Genomic DNA, 18,587 nt, shown 5'->3' with positions numbered 1-18,587 from the left:
ACCAAGAATAAAATATTAAAGGGCTTACATAAGCTCAGTTTAATGTAGTCAAACAAAGTTTCTAAACGGGAACACTTACCAACTCTACGGTATATGGTTTAGGAAATAAAAAACGGAATATTAGGCCTACAAAGTTGGAGAGCATATTGATTTTTTAACTTTTTCATTTTAATTATAAATTTGAAATGATTCGTTTTAGAGCTTCTAAATGAAAAAGGGAGGGGGTCACAAAAATCTAAAGTTCCCGGGACGTTTTGCAGCTATATGGATATTTGGTTTACAGAAACTGTCTGTACACCTATTTAAGATGTATTAAAGGGAAGGTGTCGGGGGGACAGAAACACTACTACAGCCTTTAAGAATGAAACAGCTGACAATATACCCACAAATCCACACCATGCTTTCATAAGCCCTTTAACACTGAAGAACCATTATCTTACAAAAGGAGAAAAAACAACAACAATACAATATGTTTGCAGTATGACTTTTCTCTTCTCATTAATTAATTGTAAAGGTATAATTTACAAGGGACACAATTCACCACAGCCCCCCCCTCCCCTCCCCTCCGCTCCCCCTGGGAAAAGAATATCTACATTACCGCACTTTTGCTAGACCTAAACTACTACGTACATGTCTTTCTTGTTTTTAAGTGATCACTTCCTGGTTTAATGTATAAAGGGCGGGAAATTAAGTTGCTCTGAAAGCTATGTAGAAACATTGTATTAACGTCTTTAGAGGTTAAACCAAACAAACTAGGCAGATACAATGTGACTCTTTACAATCGCATAGCTAAGAGAGGAACTTAATGTACTTTTTTAATCTCCAGTAAAGCTCTGTTTTAGAGGACAGGATACAATTATGTATTAACATTTTTCATCCGGTGTAAGTTTTTTTTTTTTTTAATCAGGGGCGGCCGTTTTGTTTTTGGAAACCAGGTTTTTCACCAATTCATTGTCATTTCTGTCCCCGTTTGTTTTTTTCCTTCGTCGTTTATTAGCTGGTTTGTTTCATTTCAATTGTAAAAAGTGAGGGAGCGTCCATACAAAATCCATTACTTGGGTTGAAACAGCCATGAGGACTCTGATGCGGGGCAGCAACAAACAGTTCAATATCTGGTGTACGGCTGCTCTCTGTACAAGCCCTTGGATGTCCGCGATACCGGTGCTTTCCTGCCATTGGTAGCCCACTCCTCCTGACCTGATTGAGAGCAAAATAACAGAAATATTGTTATTAGACAGACAGACAGACAGACAGACAGACAGTAGTTCACCATTTTTTGGGTGAACTACTCCTTTAACACAATCAGCGCCGGGATTTCATTTAAAATAAGAGCTCGGGGTGCCGCACAGATATTTCCGCTTTTACTCTGTAATATGTCTCCCGGTTTTTGTCAAAAACCGGGAGACATATTTTTGCTTGCTTTATACCTCGCTATCATTACAATAAAGTCGCGGAATAATCCCTCGCGTTCATATTTTGAACGAGAGGCATGTTGAAGTCAAATGAAGAGCTTAGTATATCCATCTGGTCAAAACCACGGAGAGCTCCTTATAGGAGATACGAGGCATTCGTTCTGAGCCGTATACAGGGAAGTGAACGACAACGCGCATGTGCGAAGAGCAAGGAGTATGGTGCAGAAGGAGAGGCCAACTTTAAAAAAAAAGAGAAAAAAAATCTGAATATTTTTCTCTTGTTTGATATCAATGAAAATGCGCTAGGACGTGTGGTTGGATTAGTTATGACGTTTTCACACGTCTCACGGTCTAAATGGGTTGAAGATACAATGGGCAACCTTTATGTCCTACTCGGGAATCCGAACCAGAGTCTCCCACACCACGCGTATCAAGAGGGCTTTATTTGAGTATTAGAGTAGGGGGACACCTCCAACGCAGATGTGCTACTGTACATATATTGTGTATTCAGATTGGTGAAATTTACTTTGAGAGTGCACTACAATTTTGTATTTTTTATTTGACATATTTGCGAACTAACTACTGATTTAGAAGGCAATTGTAGAATATTGGCCTCAGGTCTTAATGGGTTAAAGGAGTAGTTCACCCCAAAACAATTACTTATTTCTACACACCCCACGAAGCCTTGAATTCATGGAGATTGTTTCGTTTGTGTCACATTTCTATACACGTTATACAAGCTCGACGTTTCGGTCGTCAGACCTTCATCAGGCATGCCGACCGAAACGTTGCTCAATAAATCTAAACTCAAGTGAAGACAGTGTGCGGGATTCTTTTTTCTCTACTTCTCAGTTCCAGTTATCACCTGTCCATTGTAGGTGTGCAGAAGGACTTTTTCTTATGGGGTCCTTGACATGAAATATTGAGAACCACTGATATAGAAAAATAGGTTTTTCAGAAAACTTGTCATGATTTAGAAGACATTTTTTTTAATGTCAACGTCAGGCCTAAATAAACGGGTGAATGAACACTGAGGATGTTATTGTGTATGTGTGCCCCCCCCACTGTACTGTACAGGTCTGTATGGGCCCTTTGTAATCATGGAGTCATGACCTCCTCTGTGAACACGATGCATCACAACGTGACTGATAAGAGCTATCCGATGACAAAAGGCAAGCGGAGAGCCCGGACAGGAGCGGCAATAAAGGGCTCGCCTTCTCACGTGGACGGATGCATGGCAGATAATTGAATCTCGGGGATCAAGTATAGCTACTTGAAAAGAGACCCCGTTTAGTGGCTCACCGGTAAAAAAGAAAAAAAAAAGGTCACAATTACCATTAACCCACCTCAGCCGTCGTTCAGCGCTCGCGGCTGTCAATGTTCAAGTACCTCCTATATCGATGGACGTCTTTTGTCTGATCTTTAGCCACTAGCGGCCTCTTCTTTCCCCAGAGCCCAGGGGCTCACAAAAGGCTTGTTTTTTTTTCCTCCTTCTTTTCTACAAGGCGAGCTCTCTGTTGGCAGCCCATAACCAATAGTCCTTAATTAAACCTGTCAAGCCTTTTCACCTGACAGTCACTTTGAGAGAAATGAACCTACGGTAACCTTGTGTGTTTTGAGAATAAGGGACGTATACATCATTCTCTGTTTATCTGAGGTGGCGTGCGCCTTTGAATTGTCGAGAGGCGCCCTTTTGTTTTCTCCTGATGCAATGCCCCGCGCCGTGGCGCGTTGCCGCAGCATGGCGGGCCCTGATTGCTCGGCGGGTCCAACTTGTGTGGTCAGCAGTGTCGGGGGAAGTTACTTAGAAAGTTTATTAAACGTCGTTTCGATCTTTTTATTGACCAGGGCCCGCCAAGAGTCTGTACTGAGGACGCCCTCCTTTTTAATCTTTACAGGAAAAAAATCCAATCGACAAGCTCAAGGCGTCCCAACAACGTGACGCCTTGAGCTTGTAGATTTCTGACCTTGTAGAATGGATATGTTTTTGCAGGATGTTCACCTATTTTTGCTGAATGTTTGCCTATTATGACACGAGCAGAATAGGTTGCATGTGGTTGGCCGTTTTGATCCTTATATATGCTTATCCTTCAGGGTTATGAAAGCTTTTTGTTTTTAAAAAATACAAATAAAAGTCTTCTGAAAGAATATATATATTCAAAGATTTGTGCCGCATTTTCACGATTTAAAAAAAATAGCAGACCTACAAGCTCGTAGCGCGCCACTCGGTGGCGCGCTATGAGCTTGTAGATCTGCTATTTTTCAATAGCTAAAGTATAACATAATGCTTAGTTAAAACACCAAAAGGGGTTCCCGTTCAGAATGGGTTAAATATGCTTATCCTTCAGGGTTACGAAAGCTTTTTGTTTTTAAATAATATTGAGAAATATGTTGGATATTGGGGATAGACTGAAAATGATATCTAGTCAATTAGTTGTTAATTTGTGTGTACATATTATATATTATGTATAGATGTCACTTCATGAAGAACATTCAAAAGGATTTAAACATTAATTAGGTTGCAAGACTTACTTAAAGCACATTCTAATCATTTGCAAACGTGTCGGGTAGTTCTTCAACTTAGCCTAGTATACAGCTTTTTTTGTATTCTTTTTGTATTCTTTTTTCATGTTTCCATACATCCTTTAGGTAGAGTACTGTACATTAATTTCTCAACAACAATACAGTGCAGTGTCATCACTTCTGCCATCATCGATTTAACGTTGCTGTTAAACACACAATTGCCTAAAGAAGTCGCTTGGGATACTGTTGTACTATGCAAATTAACTGAAATAATGACTTATTTTTCTTAGTTTTGTACAGTCAGTATTTAGTGATAGTTGATACAGACAGAGACGTCTGTCACAAGAGAATCCACTACACCTGTGGTGCACTGTTTTGCAGCTTGTGGCAACAGTGCATGGGCTGATGGTAGCAACCAGCCAAGAACAGCCCTGCCAATCGGGCTCAGCCCTATATTGGCACGGTACAGTTGGAGGCCATCGATATTGTCCTTTTATTTTTGCTGAGGTTTGCGTGATCTGCGCAAAAGGACAGTTAACCCATTTTGGGCGGGAACCCCTTTTGGTGTTTTAAACATGTTATAATTTAGCTATTGAAAAATAGCAGATCTACAAGCTCATAGCGCGCCACCGAGTGGCGCGCTACGAGCTTGTAGGTCTGCTATTTTTGAAAAATCGTGAAAATATTTATTTCAGAAAACTGGAGGATTTAGAAGGATTTTTTTAAATTTTGAGGTCAGGCCTAAATGGGTCAAATGATAAGGGACAATATCGGTGGCACCCAACTGTAGGTTGCGCGTTGGTCTGGCGAGTGGGAGCCCCGGGTTCAATCCCTGCTTCCGCGTAATGCTACAATCTGGCGTAGTCGGCAGGACGTGGATCGTTATATCCTTGCGTGAGGGACATGAGGGACATAGTGTGTGGCGGTCCGCGGTGTGAAGTGAGAAGTGTGAGCAAGCGCTTCAAAGACCCAGCCAATCGGACTCAGCCCTATTGGCACGGTAGTTTGCGTGTTGCGAGTGGCGAGCCCCGGGTTCAATCCCCGCCTCCGCGTAATGCTGCACTCAGCAGTGGTGGAAGAAATACGTTTAATATAATCTAATGTAAAAGGCCTGTATTAAAAAATCGTACCTAACCACTTGAACTCCAGCATCCACATAATGGTATATACACTCATTCTTTTACCAATTAAATACGGGTAAGACCTAATACGGTTTACATGATCATAAAATAAAAACGGCACGCATTATACCAGATATGTCCAACTCACCATAGGTTTCGTAAGATTCCGCACTGCCGTATTCTTCATAGTAGTCGTCCGAGCTGTGGAGGCAGAGACAGACAGACAGTCAGTGGTAAACACGACATGAGAGCAGCAAAAAAAAAACGGAAGACTATCCATCAAACTTAGTCGAAGGTATCAGCAGATAATTGGCATGTAAACAAAATAATTGAATAATCCTCCTCATCAAATAACATCAAAGTCAACGTATGGTAAATAATAAGCAGTCACAGTGCGCTGGTCACTAATGGCGTAAACAACACGTCCCGGTTGTCTTTCAGAACCCGTGCTCCGCGCGGAACGTCAGCGCGGGAAGCAAAAAAAGATCAAGACGGCGTGTACAACAATCACTCAAAAGTTTGCGTCGTCGCACATCTGGCGGCCATCACAAGCAATTTCCCTTTCCATATTTCCCTCACAAACCTACAGTTCCATATCGACGGCCACGGAGATCCATAAGAGATGGCAACTTTAATGAAAAATAAAAAGGCACGTGAGTTCGCGTGCGTGCGTGTGTGTGTGTGTGTGTGTGTGTGTGTGTGGGGGGGGGGGGGGGGGGCATCTTGCAGAGTGGTTCATTTCTTGCTTTATTCTTCATTTATCCCATTCTGGACGGGAACCCCTTTTGGTGTTTTAACTAAGCATTATGTTATACTTTAACTATTGAAAAATAGCAGATCTACAAGCTCATAGCGCGCCACCGAGTGGCGCGCTATGAGCTTGTAGGTCTGCTATTTTTTTTTAAATCATGAAAATGTGGCACAAACCTTTGAATATATATTCTTTCAGAGCGAACAAGACATATTTTTTAAAATTTCGACGTCAGGCCTAAACGGGTTATTTATCCTCCCCGGTCCCCGGTGAGCTGCTGACAGAACAATCCTAGCTCCAGTATCATTCAGTAACGGTGCCATCATTCAGCAGAGGCAATTCATCATAAGGCTGCCACTGAGGCGACGTACGTCAGCCCCGTCACCCAGCTGAGGCCTCGCTCCTTGCCTGTCAGTCTGGCCCGCGCTGACAGGAGCGCCTCATCCGCTCCCTGGATTAGCCCGTTTAGACCTGGAATGTCTTCTAAAAAATATGTTCCAGGGACCTCCACAGGGTGAAAGTAGGCAAAAACGGGCATTAATGCCAAATGTTTTTTTCCCGGTTAATTCCCTGATTACGGGATGTTAACGGACATCTGTGGACATTTACAGAGAAAACAATTTACTGAAGATTTGTAGACATTTGTGGACATCTACATGGAATCTACTCCCCATGCTCAACAAAGAAGCAAAGATTTGAGTTATATATATTCAAAGATTTGCGCCACATTTAAAAAAAAATAGCAGATCTACAAGCTCGTAGCGCGCCACTCGGTGGCGCGCTATGAGCTTGTAGATCTGCTATTTTTCAATAGCTAGAGTAGAACATAATGCTTAAAAAACACCAAAAGGGGTTCCCGTTCAGAATGGGTTAGAGGGGGGCTGAGGGCGCCATCCAAGGCTTCTATAGCCTGGGCATATACCGTGTCAACAGCAGAGGACATCCGAGGGTGAACTCGGGGGCGAAGCGATCAACGAGTGGCCACATCAAAGGGCTACAGATAGATACCACTATTATCATTTTCCGAAGCCACTGGATGTGTATGGGGAGGGGGGAAAAAATCATAACAAGGCAAACGGATGGGAGGACAGAGATAAGAATTCCACATGTATTGTAGGATCGCTATAGTAGGTGATAGATAAAATATGCTTTTAAAAGCATATTTAGGTCCAGCAGTTAACTATTAACAGTGGCAATTGCATGCTTTCCCGGTCAAATCTTTGAATATATATATTTTAGAGCTAACATTTTTAGCTCAGATCTTCACTTCTGGGGGTCCCTGGAAGTTGGAACAACACATTTTGAAATGGGCGTCGGGGGCCAAATACATCGTTTTGGGGGTCCTTGACATGAAAAAGTTTGAGACCCACTGACATTAGCCTGGAACTCACCTATGCTTTTTATGGCATAGGCAGCTCCCGGCAGGATCCGCCGGCAGAAACTATGCACAGCTGCTAGACATGAGTCTAATTAATTAGAGCGACAGAGAGTGAGAGGAGTGTGTGTGTGTATATGTGTGCGTGTGTGTGTCAATTTAACAAAGGTGCAGACGATCAGAAATCAGCAGAGAGTGAGTGATGTTTGCGCTACTCTATGCCGAATTGAAGTGGACTCGGACCCAGACTTTTGTTTTCTCCCTGGAAATAAAAACGTCTGGGTTTCCGAGGCTAAGCATATACTAAAGACACTTTCCTCTAACTTTTTTGCTGCGCTGGCTGATTCAACTGTATAGTACCGCTACAAACGATGCAACAGTGGCAGAAACAAAACAAAAGCATTCCCCTCCTCGTATAACTAATGTCTCCCCTTCACAAAGCCAGGCCAGCTGTTGTTGTTCAAGAGTGTGAGCTTTTTCCAATCAGCGCTCTCTGCAAGCAGTGCCACCATGCATCTGCCATGCATGTCACCGCGCTGTAATATCCTTGACATCACTCGTCTGGGAGAGAGACCGGCCAGGACGAGGAGCACAGAGAGAGAGAGAGAGAGAGAGAGAGAGAGTGTGTCACAGACACGTACCACAGACTGGATGCATGCTTTGGCCTGTCATGTTGTGTACCCCATGACAAGACCTGACAGGATGCTAAATAACCCATTTAGGCCTGACGTCGAAATAAATAAAAGGTCTTCTGAAAGAATATATATTCAAAGATTTGTGCCACATTTTCACGATTTAAAAAAAAATAGCAGACCTACAAGCTCGTAGCGCGCCACTCGGTGGCGCGCTATGAGCTTGTAGATCTGCTATTTTTCAATAGCTAAATAATGCTTAGTTAAAACACCAAAACGGGTTCCTGTCCAGAATGCGATAATTAGATTTCACACCATGCTAAGATGCCAGGGTACTGTATATTCCACAATGCGGTACATCTTTCCAAATAAACATCCACGTTTGAGGGAATGTCACGGAATCAATTTAGCCACAATTGACATTGGCCACATAGGCGGATGAAGACGTGTGGACGTAATTCCTAATGAAAACAAATCTAAAAATCACTCTCACTCGACCAGTGACCAGTACCGAGCACTATTTTCGTCCCTTTTTCAAATATAGATCAGAGTAGCCAATTATTTTCCCCTGCCCTTTTTCCCCACTGCTTGCCACTGCTATAGTAGTGTATCCTTCTGGCTCAACCTGCCAGTGAGGAGCCCCCACCAGGAAGCCAATAAGCACCTCCGTCCTGCACCTCCTGCTCAATGTTCCCTGCTGATATCCATAGGAGTAGTAGCCTATGTCCAGTTACAAAGACCCCCCAATCAGCTTAATTCCCGCCACCTGAACACGGCCACAGGCACTTTACCCCCTGTGCCACCCGAGTGCCTCATACAGTTTTAATCACTTAACCCATTTAGGCCTGACGTCAAAATAAAAAAAGTGTCTTCTAAATTCTGACAGTTTTCTGAAATGTTTTCTGTATTAGTGGTGCTCAATATTTCATGTCAAGGACCCCAAAAATGATATGTAATTGGCCACCGACCCCCATCTGAAAAGGATTTGAGTTAAAAAAATATATATATATTCCAAATTTGTGCCACATTTTCATGATTTTTCAAAAATAGCAGACCTATAAGCTCGTAGTGCGTCACTCGGTGGCGCGCTACGAGCTTGTAGATCTGCTATTTTTCAATAGCTAAATTATAACATGTTTAAAACATATACTATACTATATACTTTGTCAGACGACGAATAATGAAAATAGCCGATCCACAAGCTCACGACACGTGGCACTGCTACACACTTTGAGCTGGTAGAGCTGCATTTTTGTTTTGCTATACTTTGGAAATGTGTTTGGATAGGTGGAGGGTGGCCATGCATACAGACTGAAAGACCTGTTTGGATAGGTGGAGGGTGGCTATGCATGCAGGCTGAAAGACTGTTTGGATAGGTGGAGGGTGGATAGATGCATGCAGGCTGAAAGCTGTTTGGATAGGTGGAGGGTGGATAGATGCATGCAGGCTGAAAGCGGTTGTTTGGATAGGTGGAGGGTGGCCATGCATGCAGGCTGAAAGACTGTTTGGATAGGTGGAGGGTGGCCATGCATACAGGCTGAAAGACTGTTTGGATAGGTGGAGGGTGGCCATTCATACAGGCTGAAAGACTGTTTGGATAGGTGGAGGGTGGCCATGCATACAGGCTGAAAGACTGTTTGGATAGGTGGAGGGTGGCCATGCATGCAGGCTGAAAGCGGTTAACCGTGTTCTTTTGGTTGTCCCAAGCTGGGAAATCATTCCATTCAGAAAATGTCTCTTTGATTTATCCCTACATTCTACCCCTTTAACTTGTGACAACAACCAATCCCTGGTTGTCGTCCTGACATGTCTCCCCGGCCGCCTAACGACTCCAAAAGCCACTAGGCACTTCTAATTTCTGAGGTGACATTTTATCAATATCTCCTTTCACTACCTCTCTCCCAGCAGCCTCTCCAGTCTCCACCATGTCTTTCCCCACTCGGTTACCCAGGCTTGATGGGCCCTGTGTTGGAAATTACTGGCGTGCGTGGCGGCCCAAAGTCAAGCAAAGTCAAAAAGTCAAAGGCATGTTTTTTTTTTTACATCCTTGGGCAGCCTGTAAAACGAGCAACGCACGTTTTTTAAATTAAAAAAAGATAATAAAATTGTCCCGATTCACTAAGCTGTAGCTCGTAAATAAAGTGACTAAAGGGATGCGCGTATACCCTACTGGTCTGAATATAAAACTACGTTTTTTTTTTCCTCCAATGGAAATATCCTAAAAACTGTGTCGTATTATAATCGGGGACTGGACTATTTGACATCCAATGTTCTTTTCCACAAATGAGTCTTGAAAATTGGGGATCGTCTTATAACCAGAGTCGTCTTATATTCGGCAAAATACGGTATTATTTTGTTTACAGCCTGCATGGTGACCTAAAAGTCTAATATCTCCCCATCAGCTTGCAAAACAACAAAAAAATCCAAAAATCACTCCAAAAATGTACAGTACTCAAATAAGTGTACTTCTAGTTACTGTCCACCACAGGTAATATTATGTCAGTAGAGACATTGCCCTCGGTTGTCACAGCTCTTTCTAAATAGATCAGCCTTTAACCCATTTTGACCTGGGAACGATTCTACAAAATGTCTTCTAAATCCGGACAGTTATCTGAAAACCCCTATACCCATGTTTCTATGTCAGTGGTTCTCAAACATTTTCATGTCAAGGACCCCCAAAAATATATGTATTTGGCCGCCGACCCCCATCGGAAAATATGCTGTTCCAGGCACCCCCCCCCCAGAAGCAAAGATTTGAGTTAAAAAACGTTCACTCTGAAAGAATATATTCAAAGATTTGTGCCACATTTTCACGATTAAAAATAAATAGCAGACCTACAAAGCTTGTAGCGCGCCACTCGGTGGCGCGCTATGAGCTTGTAGATCTGCTATTTTTCAATAGCTAAATTATAACATTATGTTTAAAACACCAAAAGGGGTTCCCGCCCAGAATGGGTTAAGTTGACATTTAAGACGGAAGGCGTCCGTCCAAACACGGCTCTGTGTCTCCCAGGCAGCCGAGACACGGAGGAAAGCCATCCGTCTTGGAAGGAGTGCACGGGACGGACAGGGGGGGTAAATAGGTCACGGCCCAGGTCTCCCAGGTAAAACACACGCGTCTATCGGGGGAATCCGATTCCGGGGTTTCAAACACCGCGTCGTCTCCCACAGGTATACGGAGAATGTCGCCATCATCCCTCCGTGAATGGCTCATCTTAAACACTGATGTTGCCATTCCCGGGCCACCACATAACAGATGGTGGTGTTAAATCTGAATGATGTAGTACACGTCCCTAGTGGACTTTGTTTTCTTCCGTCGTCATTACTCTTCCGTTCCTCCTGTGATAAATTTGAAAGAGTCCGGCAGGGCATTAGAAGGGGGCACAGAGGAGAGAGACCGAGGCTGGGATTCGGGGGACAAGCCTCTCTCTCTCTCTGTTCTCGTAATACGTACAGGGGTAACAGCTACGGTGTAAATGTCGTCCGCATGTGAAGCGAACATTTTCCACACCAATCAGGACAGAAAGGACGGTGTATCCTTGACCGACAATGCTTGCCTTGATCCCTTACCATCGCCGTGTAATCTTTCAAAGTGGGTCTACGTTTTGTTCTCGCCACAAGGCTTAACAATATTCGATTTAACCCGTTTTGGGCGGGAACCCCATCTGGTGTTTCAAGCATTCCGTTATACTTTAGCTATTGAAAAATAGCAGATCTAGGTCTGCTATTTTTGAAAAATCGTTAAAATGTGCCTCAAATCTTTCAGAAAATTGTCATGATTTAGATTTTTTTATTTTTTATTTCGACGTCAAGGCCTGAATGGGTTAATTTAGCGCCGGAGGAAGAAAAAAAAAAGAACACAGAACAGTGTGATTGTACAGAATCGAAGTCGCTGATGATTTCCGCAGACAACAATAGGCCCGAATGAAAATAGTTGGAAGAAGAAAAGCAGCATTGCTGTTTTTTTTCTTCTTCCCATTGCAAGATAAAGTTTGCGTGATTTTCAAAAGGAAACCGTATTTGCGGAGTAGACAGACCGGTGATTGCTCAGCATGAGGGCTGAAGGTCCTGCTATTGTGTCACAAAGAGACCCACGGGTTCACAGCTTTACAATTCCAAACCCTTTGTACGGCGTGGCCCGACCGTTCATGTGGCTTTAAACTTTACAAACCTACCAGTAACAGGTGCTTTGAAAACAAATATCACTGTCCCAATATGAAGGATTTCCCTAAAAGTATTTGCAACGGTTTGGGCAATGCAGATTTTTTTTTGTATATTCTTTCCTCTCCAAATTGAACTTACACTCAGTCAGTTGTCAGGTTTTCTACTGCTCAGATGGTATGCCTATTTTGTGTGCGTGTGCGTGTGCGTGCGTGCGTGCGTGCGTGCGTGCGTGCGTGCGTGCGTGCGTGCGTGCGTGCGTGCGAGCAGACACTCTCAACACTCTACTTGTGAGGGCCAAATGTTCCCACAATTAGTAGAGTTTGATAAATGGACATTTCTATTTCTATACTTGCTCTGTTCTTCTCTCCCCTACGGTAACACAGCTCTGACTTCTTGTACAGAGATTTACACTTGCACCTGCGGGGATGTGTCTGCCCTTTTATCCCATTTTGGGCGGGAACCCCTTTTGGTGTTAGCATTATGTTATGCTTTAGCTATTGAAAAATAGCAGATCTACAAGCTCGTAGCGCGCCACCGAGTGGCGCGCTACGAGCTTGTAGATCTGCTATTTTTGAAAAATCGAAGAACGACTGACATAGAAACATAGCTTTTTCAGAAAACTGTCAGGATGTAGAAGACATTTTTAGAATCTGATCTCAGGTCAGAATGGGTTAAAAACACTGTCACACAGTGACTGCCGCCCCCTGGGGGGGATCTGGGCCGACGAGGGCTCGGTGGCCCAATCGAGGTGGAAGGCAATTGTGGGGCGCACGGCACCGGGCAGGCCCAGCGGTCTCGCAGGTGTCAAATGTGAAAGATAAAGCTCTGATCACAACAGAGGAGCTGCGAGTGCCGGCCTCGTGCGACCCAGAGCCATAGAGCAAGGCAGAGTTACGCAAACTCCGTTCACTTCATGGGGCTTCAGTCCAATGGCAGCTCTCCTACATAGACTTCTATAGAGCGTCGCAGTCCCGCCCCCTACCCTGGACCAGGAAATGATTCTCCGTTCATTTTCCTCATAGACATTTCAGAAAGTATTTATTTAAAGACGTTTACGCCGCGGACAAAGCCAACTCGAGTCGTGACAAATCATGACAACAAACAAAAAAAATTGGGCCGAACAAATAATAGAAAGAAGAAACAAACGGCAGGTTACAACACTTTTTTTGTTGTTTTTCTTCTTTGTAATTATTTGTTTGGTCCAAAATATTGTTTGTGTTGTCATGAGTTGTCACGACTCGAGTTGGCTTTGTCCGCGGCGTAACTGTCTTTAAATAAATACGTTAAGAAATGTCTATGGGAAAAATGCATTGGGTTTCATTTCCTGGTCCATGGTAGGGGGCGGGACTGCGACGCTCTATTGAGAATGGGGACAACAAATGGGAACAAGTCCTGGACCGGAAGTATAGGCAGAGATGCATTGGACCCAGGCGGCAACAGCCCAGCTTTAATGATCTTGAATCCCTTTATTTTGGATTGTTTTGTAGTAATAGTGCAACATAAACATTACAGAGACTTTAGTTTTTTTCTGTGCAATACTTTAAAACAGTTGTCATGTTGCACACATGCCTAAAATTGCTCTTATTTGCGCCGCCCTCCTTGAAAACAATGTATTTCCAACTCCAGCTTGTCTCAGTTCAGGCTGCATGAACAGCGCTCGAGCGCTCGGTTTCTGCCCCCTCAATATCGTAACTCTTCTATTAGATGGCTCTGGCGTGACCTCTCCGGGGGTCCCGGGCCAGAGCCAGGAACGCACCCGTTCCTGGCTCTGGTCAGCTCCAGACCCAAAAGACAAATCTTTGTGTCTTGTTGGGATCCTATATTACAAAAATGCATTATGAATGAACACCTTGGGTCTCATAAAAAAAAATAGCAAAAGCATTATTTCTCCAGCTTGTACATGCTATTTTTGATCATTTTTAGAAAAATCTTGAAAATGTGAGAACTACTGATTTTGCGCATGGCATTTGTAGAATGGGTCGCGGGTCTTAAAACCCATTTTGGGCGGGAACCCCTTTTGGTGTTAAAAAATAGCAGACCTACAAGCTCGTAGCGCGCCACTCGGTGGCGCGCTATGAGCTTGTAGATCTGCTATTTTTGAAAAATCGAAGAACGACTGACATAACATAGCTTTTTCAGAAAACTGTCAGGATGTAGAAGACATTTTTAGAATCTGATCTCAGGTCAAAATGTGTTAATGTGTTAAGAAAGCGTAGTAGTGTCTGAGGGGAGGATGCTATCCGAGCTCCATCATGGACCCTCTCTCTCCATGGCCAACTGGTCAACAGAAGGAGCACGTTCAGTGGGAGACTCATTATGCCAAACATCCCTAGGGTCATCCCTACCTGTGTCCATTAAGCCATTTAGGCCTGACAGTTTTCTGAAAAACCTTATGTTTCTGTATCAGTGGTGCTCAATATTTCACGTCAAGGACCCCAAAAATGATATGTAATATGCCGGTGACCCCCATCTGCAAATATGTTGTTCCAGGGAAATGTTGTCCCAGAAGCAATGATTTGACTCTGTAATAATATAAATTCAAAGATTTGAGGCACATTTTCACGATTTTTCAGACCTCAATAGCAGACCTACACGATCATAGCGCTATGAGCTTGTAGATCTGCTATTTTTTAATAGCTAAAATATAACATAATGCTTAGTTAAAACACCAAAAGGGGTTCCCGTCCAGAATGGGTTAAACTTTACAAGGCTTGGGGGGGGGGGGGATTTCATCGATTGGACTGACGTACGAGTATAGGCTTACAGATGTGCAACTTTGACATGTTTTTATTGTTTATTTTAATCTTATGCTTTCATATGTATTGCCTCGGATGTGATTTGCTGATGAGGGCAGCCAGCTGCAGTGCTCCTTAATTTAACTTCAGGGATTAATAAAAGTATTTCTATTCCGTTTCCATTTCGTTCTCAGCCCCGACGACGAAGACAAATTAAAGAGGCTCTCCACGTTGTCTCCTCTAGTCTCCTTGACCTTAGGCCCGATTAATACACATCGACATGCACCTCCCCTTGGCTCCCCTGGGACCAGCAGGCTGAGCAGGGCCCTGGTATACACACAGCTTTTAACAAGAAGACGATAAAGTCGCTTTTATTGTGTGAACGCTAAAAGACGGGGAAGCCATGCAGGAGGGCTGTGATCACGAGCGTACTGATCTCTGCTCCACATGCCGTCACAGGGCACACACTGTACACACACTGTACAAGTGTCTCAGAGTTCATTTAACACCCTCTGTCATGCTGAGGTGATCCTTAACCTATTTTGGGCTGGAACCCCTTTTGGTGTTAGCATTATGTTATGCTTTAGCTATTGAAAAATAGCAGATCTACTACGAGCTTGTAGGTCTGCTATTTTTGAAAATCGAAGAACGACTGACATAGAAACATAGCTTTTTCAGAAAACTGTCAGGATGTAGAAGACATTTTTAGAATCTGATCTCAGGTCAAAATGGGTTAAAAGGAGTCGTTCACCCAAGAATGACTTATTTTTCTACCAATTACACACCCCGTGAAATCTTGAGATTGGAGATTCTCTTTGTTTTTTTGTCGCATTCCTGAGCCAATAATTGGCTGGTCAGTAGGAGACTGCACACGCAGCTCATCATAATATTTTCAGATTCATATTGGCTCATGAATGCTGGCAACAACAAATCTCCATGATTTCAAGGCTTCATGGGGTGTGTAATTGATAGAGAACGATGCACAAATAATATCTTGGAATTATACCACAGGTCGTTTCGAGGAAGCAATCTGATTGGTTGAAACAGCCTTCTAACCGTGGATCAAACGAGCACCACTCCACACCTAATCAAAACAAAGAATTCAGCTGCTCTGTTTTCCCAGAGCGCTAGCAAAGTCGGTGGCTCGGCTAGCTTAGTTTATTGGGACATTTGTGGACGTAGTGACTACATCTGTCATTAAAAAAATATGTTTTTTCAGCGATTTTCTTATATAACTGTTGTATAATTGCAATATTACACTCGAGGGTGTGGTTTAACGTGATTATTGACATAGCTTGTAGATCTGCTATTTTTCAATAGCTAAAGCATAACATAATGCTTAAAACACCAAAAGGGGTTCCCGCCCAGAATGGGTTAAAAAGGTTTAGCTTTAGACTTAGGCTTGAATTTGAAGGCTTGTAAGTTTATTGTTTTCCTTTTTTGTGAATTACCTTTTTTGTGAAACATACATTTTTTAAGCATTCTTTTTTAACTAAAAGAAGAATAAATCTACATTTTTTTAAATCTTTGGAGTGTCATTTCTGTTCACCTAGCTAGCCCCTCGTCCAAACAAACTCATTCACAGGGCGACTTTGGAAACCAATCGTGTATTTCAAAATGAAAGAAAAATAAAAGGTGGAACCACAAACGGCAGCTGACTTTCTGCTACTTAGACCAACAGCATGACAGAAATGTAAGTATGGTAATCGTTATGTGCTTGTTATATCCTGCTGTGTGTGGTGGAAGCCCTTCCACACACTTAAAGCTCAGATATACTGGACTGGGAGTTCCTTAGGTGTTGCGAGGCATTGTTAATAAAACGTGTGTGTGTGTGTGTGTGTGTGTGTGTGTGTGTGTGTGTGTGTGTGTGTGTGTGTGTGTGTGTGTGTGTGTGTGTGTGTGTGTGTGTGTGTGTGTGTGTGTGTGTGTGTGTGTGTGTGTGTGTGTGTGTGTGTGTGTGTGTGTGTGTGTGTGTGTGTGTGTGTGTGGGGGGGGGGGCGGCCTCCCTCTGTTCAGGGCTTATACAGTTCTCCAGCTGGGACCTGTGCCGCCATCTCTCCCCTCAGGCTGAAGGCAGAGAGGCCAGACCTTTGTCCACCAGAAATGTGATGAATGGAAATGACTGGGAATATGAACCCATAGCGTCTCTATTCTCGGGCATGTCGTAATAGGTGAACATTTGTTGGAAAATAGCCTATCTACAAGCTCAAAAATGCGTTGCAAGGTGACCTGTGGTCAGCTTGTAGCCGGCTATTTCGGGCTAAGAAATGTGGTGTTGGGGAGGGGGGCAAGTACGGACCCCCGGGGGAACCCCCCAGTCAACGATATACTGTACATAGGGTTTAAGTGGTTAATTTATGCGGTTGGTGGGATAGGATAACCTTGCTCTGTTCAGTACAGCTACGTTAAAATCGCCCCCCCCCCCCCCTTTTCTCCTTTTTTTTCTGTTTGCCCTAGTAATGTCTGTCGGTGAAATATGAATTCAGGATATCTCAAGCCCTTTGCCTGACAATCCCACTCGGCGTGCCATTTGTTATTCCTGTCCAAACTCTAATTAATGCCAAATATATTGTAGCGTTTACGAGACAAAACGGAAACACTGTGCCGCACACAAAGTGTGCTCACAGATGCTGGTAGGACAGAGTGCTATGTTGCTATTCATTATAATACGTGTTCACCGTGCCAGCTCGCGATACTGCAAACTCGTTAGACAAAACGCGAGGCGTATAGGCGTGTATATACACACACAAAAAAGAGGAAAAACAAAGAAGTGAAAACCAGCTGTCTCTGGAGGAGGCACAGTGGTCTCCTGTGTTGGTGGCCCATTAGTCGGCTTGTCTCTGTACAGATAATGTAGGAAAATCTCAGAGTTTTCAGAGGTCTCCAGCTTTTTTGTGACGGAGACCATTTGTCTTCTGCCCCAAGCATCACACGACTATTCACATCAAGACGGCTTTTAACACATTTTGGGCGGGAACCCCTTTTGGTGTTAGCATTATGTTATGCTTTAGCTAAAAATAGCAGATCTACAAGCTCATAGCGCGCCACCGAGTGGCGCGCTACGAGCTTGTAGGTCTGCTATTTTTGAAAAATCGAAGAACGACTGACATAGAAACATAGCTTTTTCAGAAAACTGTCAGGATTTAGAAGACATTTATAGAATCGTTCCCAGGTCAAAATGGGTTAAACAAATAGCCGCTATATGCTGGAAGACCGCATGCCTGCCTTCAGACCCACAATGAGGATCTCTACTTCTAACAGACACTTCAACATGGAAGAATAAGAAGACAGAGTGGAAGCAGAGAAAGAGAAAGAGACACAGACAAGGGGGGGGGGGGAGAAAATGTGGTCCAAAAAGAGAGAGAATAAAACATGGACAAGGCCGGTCTGGGTGACACGAGCACAAAAGAAGCCATTGAACATCCCTCTGACAAAAACAAAAATAACAAGGGGCAGAATAATATGTTTTTCGTGTGTGCTCTGTGCGCGCGCGTGCGTGTGTGTGTGTGTGTGTGTGTGCGTGCGGCGCCTATAAAAAAAACATAAAGAAAAAGAAAACACCTTCAAAGCAATCTTTGGCACTCCAAGTATTAGTACAAGCATTCCTTCTTTTCTGTTTACTGTAGAGTGGACCCTTACCAATTATTTTCTTTACCCATTTTGAAAGCATGCCAACCTCCCCCCAAAGGGACGGCACTGACAGGTGCAAAGAAATAATTCTGCAATTACAATCATCCCCTTGTTGACTACAGTACTCGAGTACATACTGTACAGTACTGTATCTACAGTACAGTACTGTAGATACTATCCACCACTGTGTAATAATGATAAAGTAATACTTAGACTGAGGGTTTAACCCATTTAGACTTGAGGA

General features: G+C 43.4%; 1 protein-coding gene across 2 annotated transcripts in view; it reads right to left on the bottom strand.

The window, feature by feature from the left end:
• Positions 1–836: 836 nt before the first annotated feature.
• khdrbs3 (KH domain containing, RNA binding, signal transduction associated 3) overlaps positions 837–18,587 on the bottom strand; it is a 90,221-nt gene continuing 72,470 nt past the window's right edge. For both annotated transcript variants that reach the window (XM_079521788.1, XM_079521787.1), the window contains exons 8-9: positions 5,205–5,257; positions 837–1,197 (exon numbers count right to left, since the gene is read on the bottom strand). In XM_079521788.1, the coding sequence (XP_079377914.1) occupies positions 1,106–1,197; positions 5,205–5,257 (145 nt within the window). In that variant the 3' untranslated portion in view covers positions 837–1,105. The remainder of the gene's footprint in view (positions 1,198–5,204; positions 5,258–18,587) is intronic.

Source organism: Electrona antarctica, assembly GCF_951216825.1.
Source record: "Electrona antarctica genome assembly, chromosome: 15".
Taxonomy (NCBI): Eukaryota; Metazoa; Chordata; class Actinopteri; order Myctophiformes; family Myctophidae; genus Electrona; species Electrona antarctica.
Note: the sequence above shows the minus strand (reverse complement) of the source record. Positions and strands in the feature narration are given on the sequence as shown.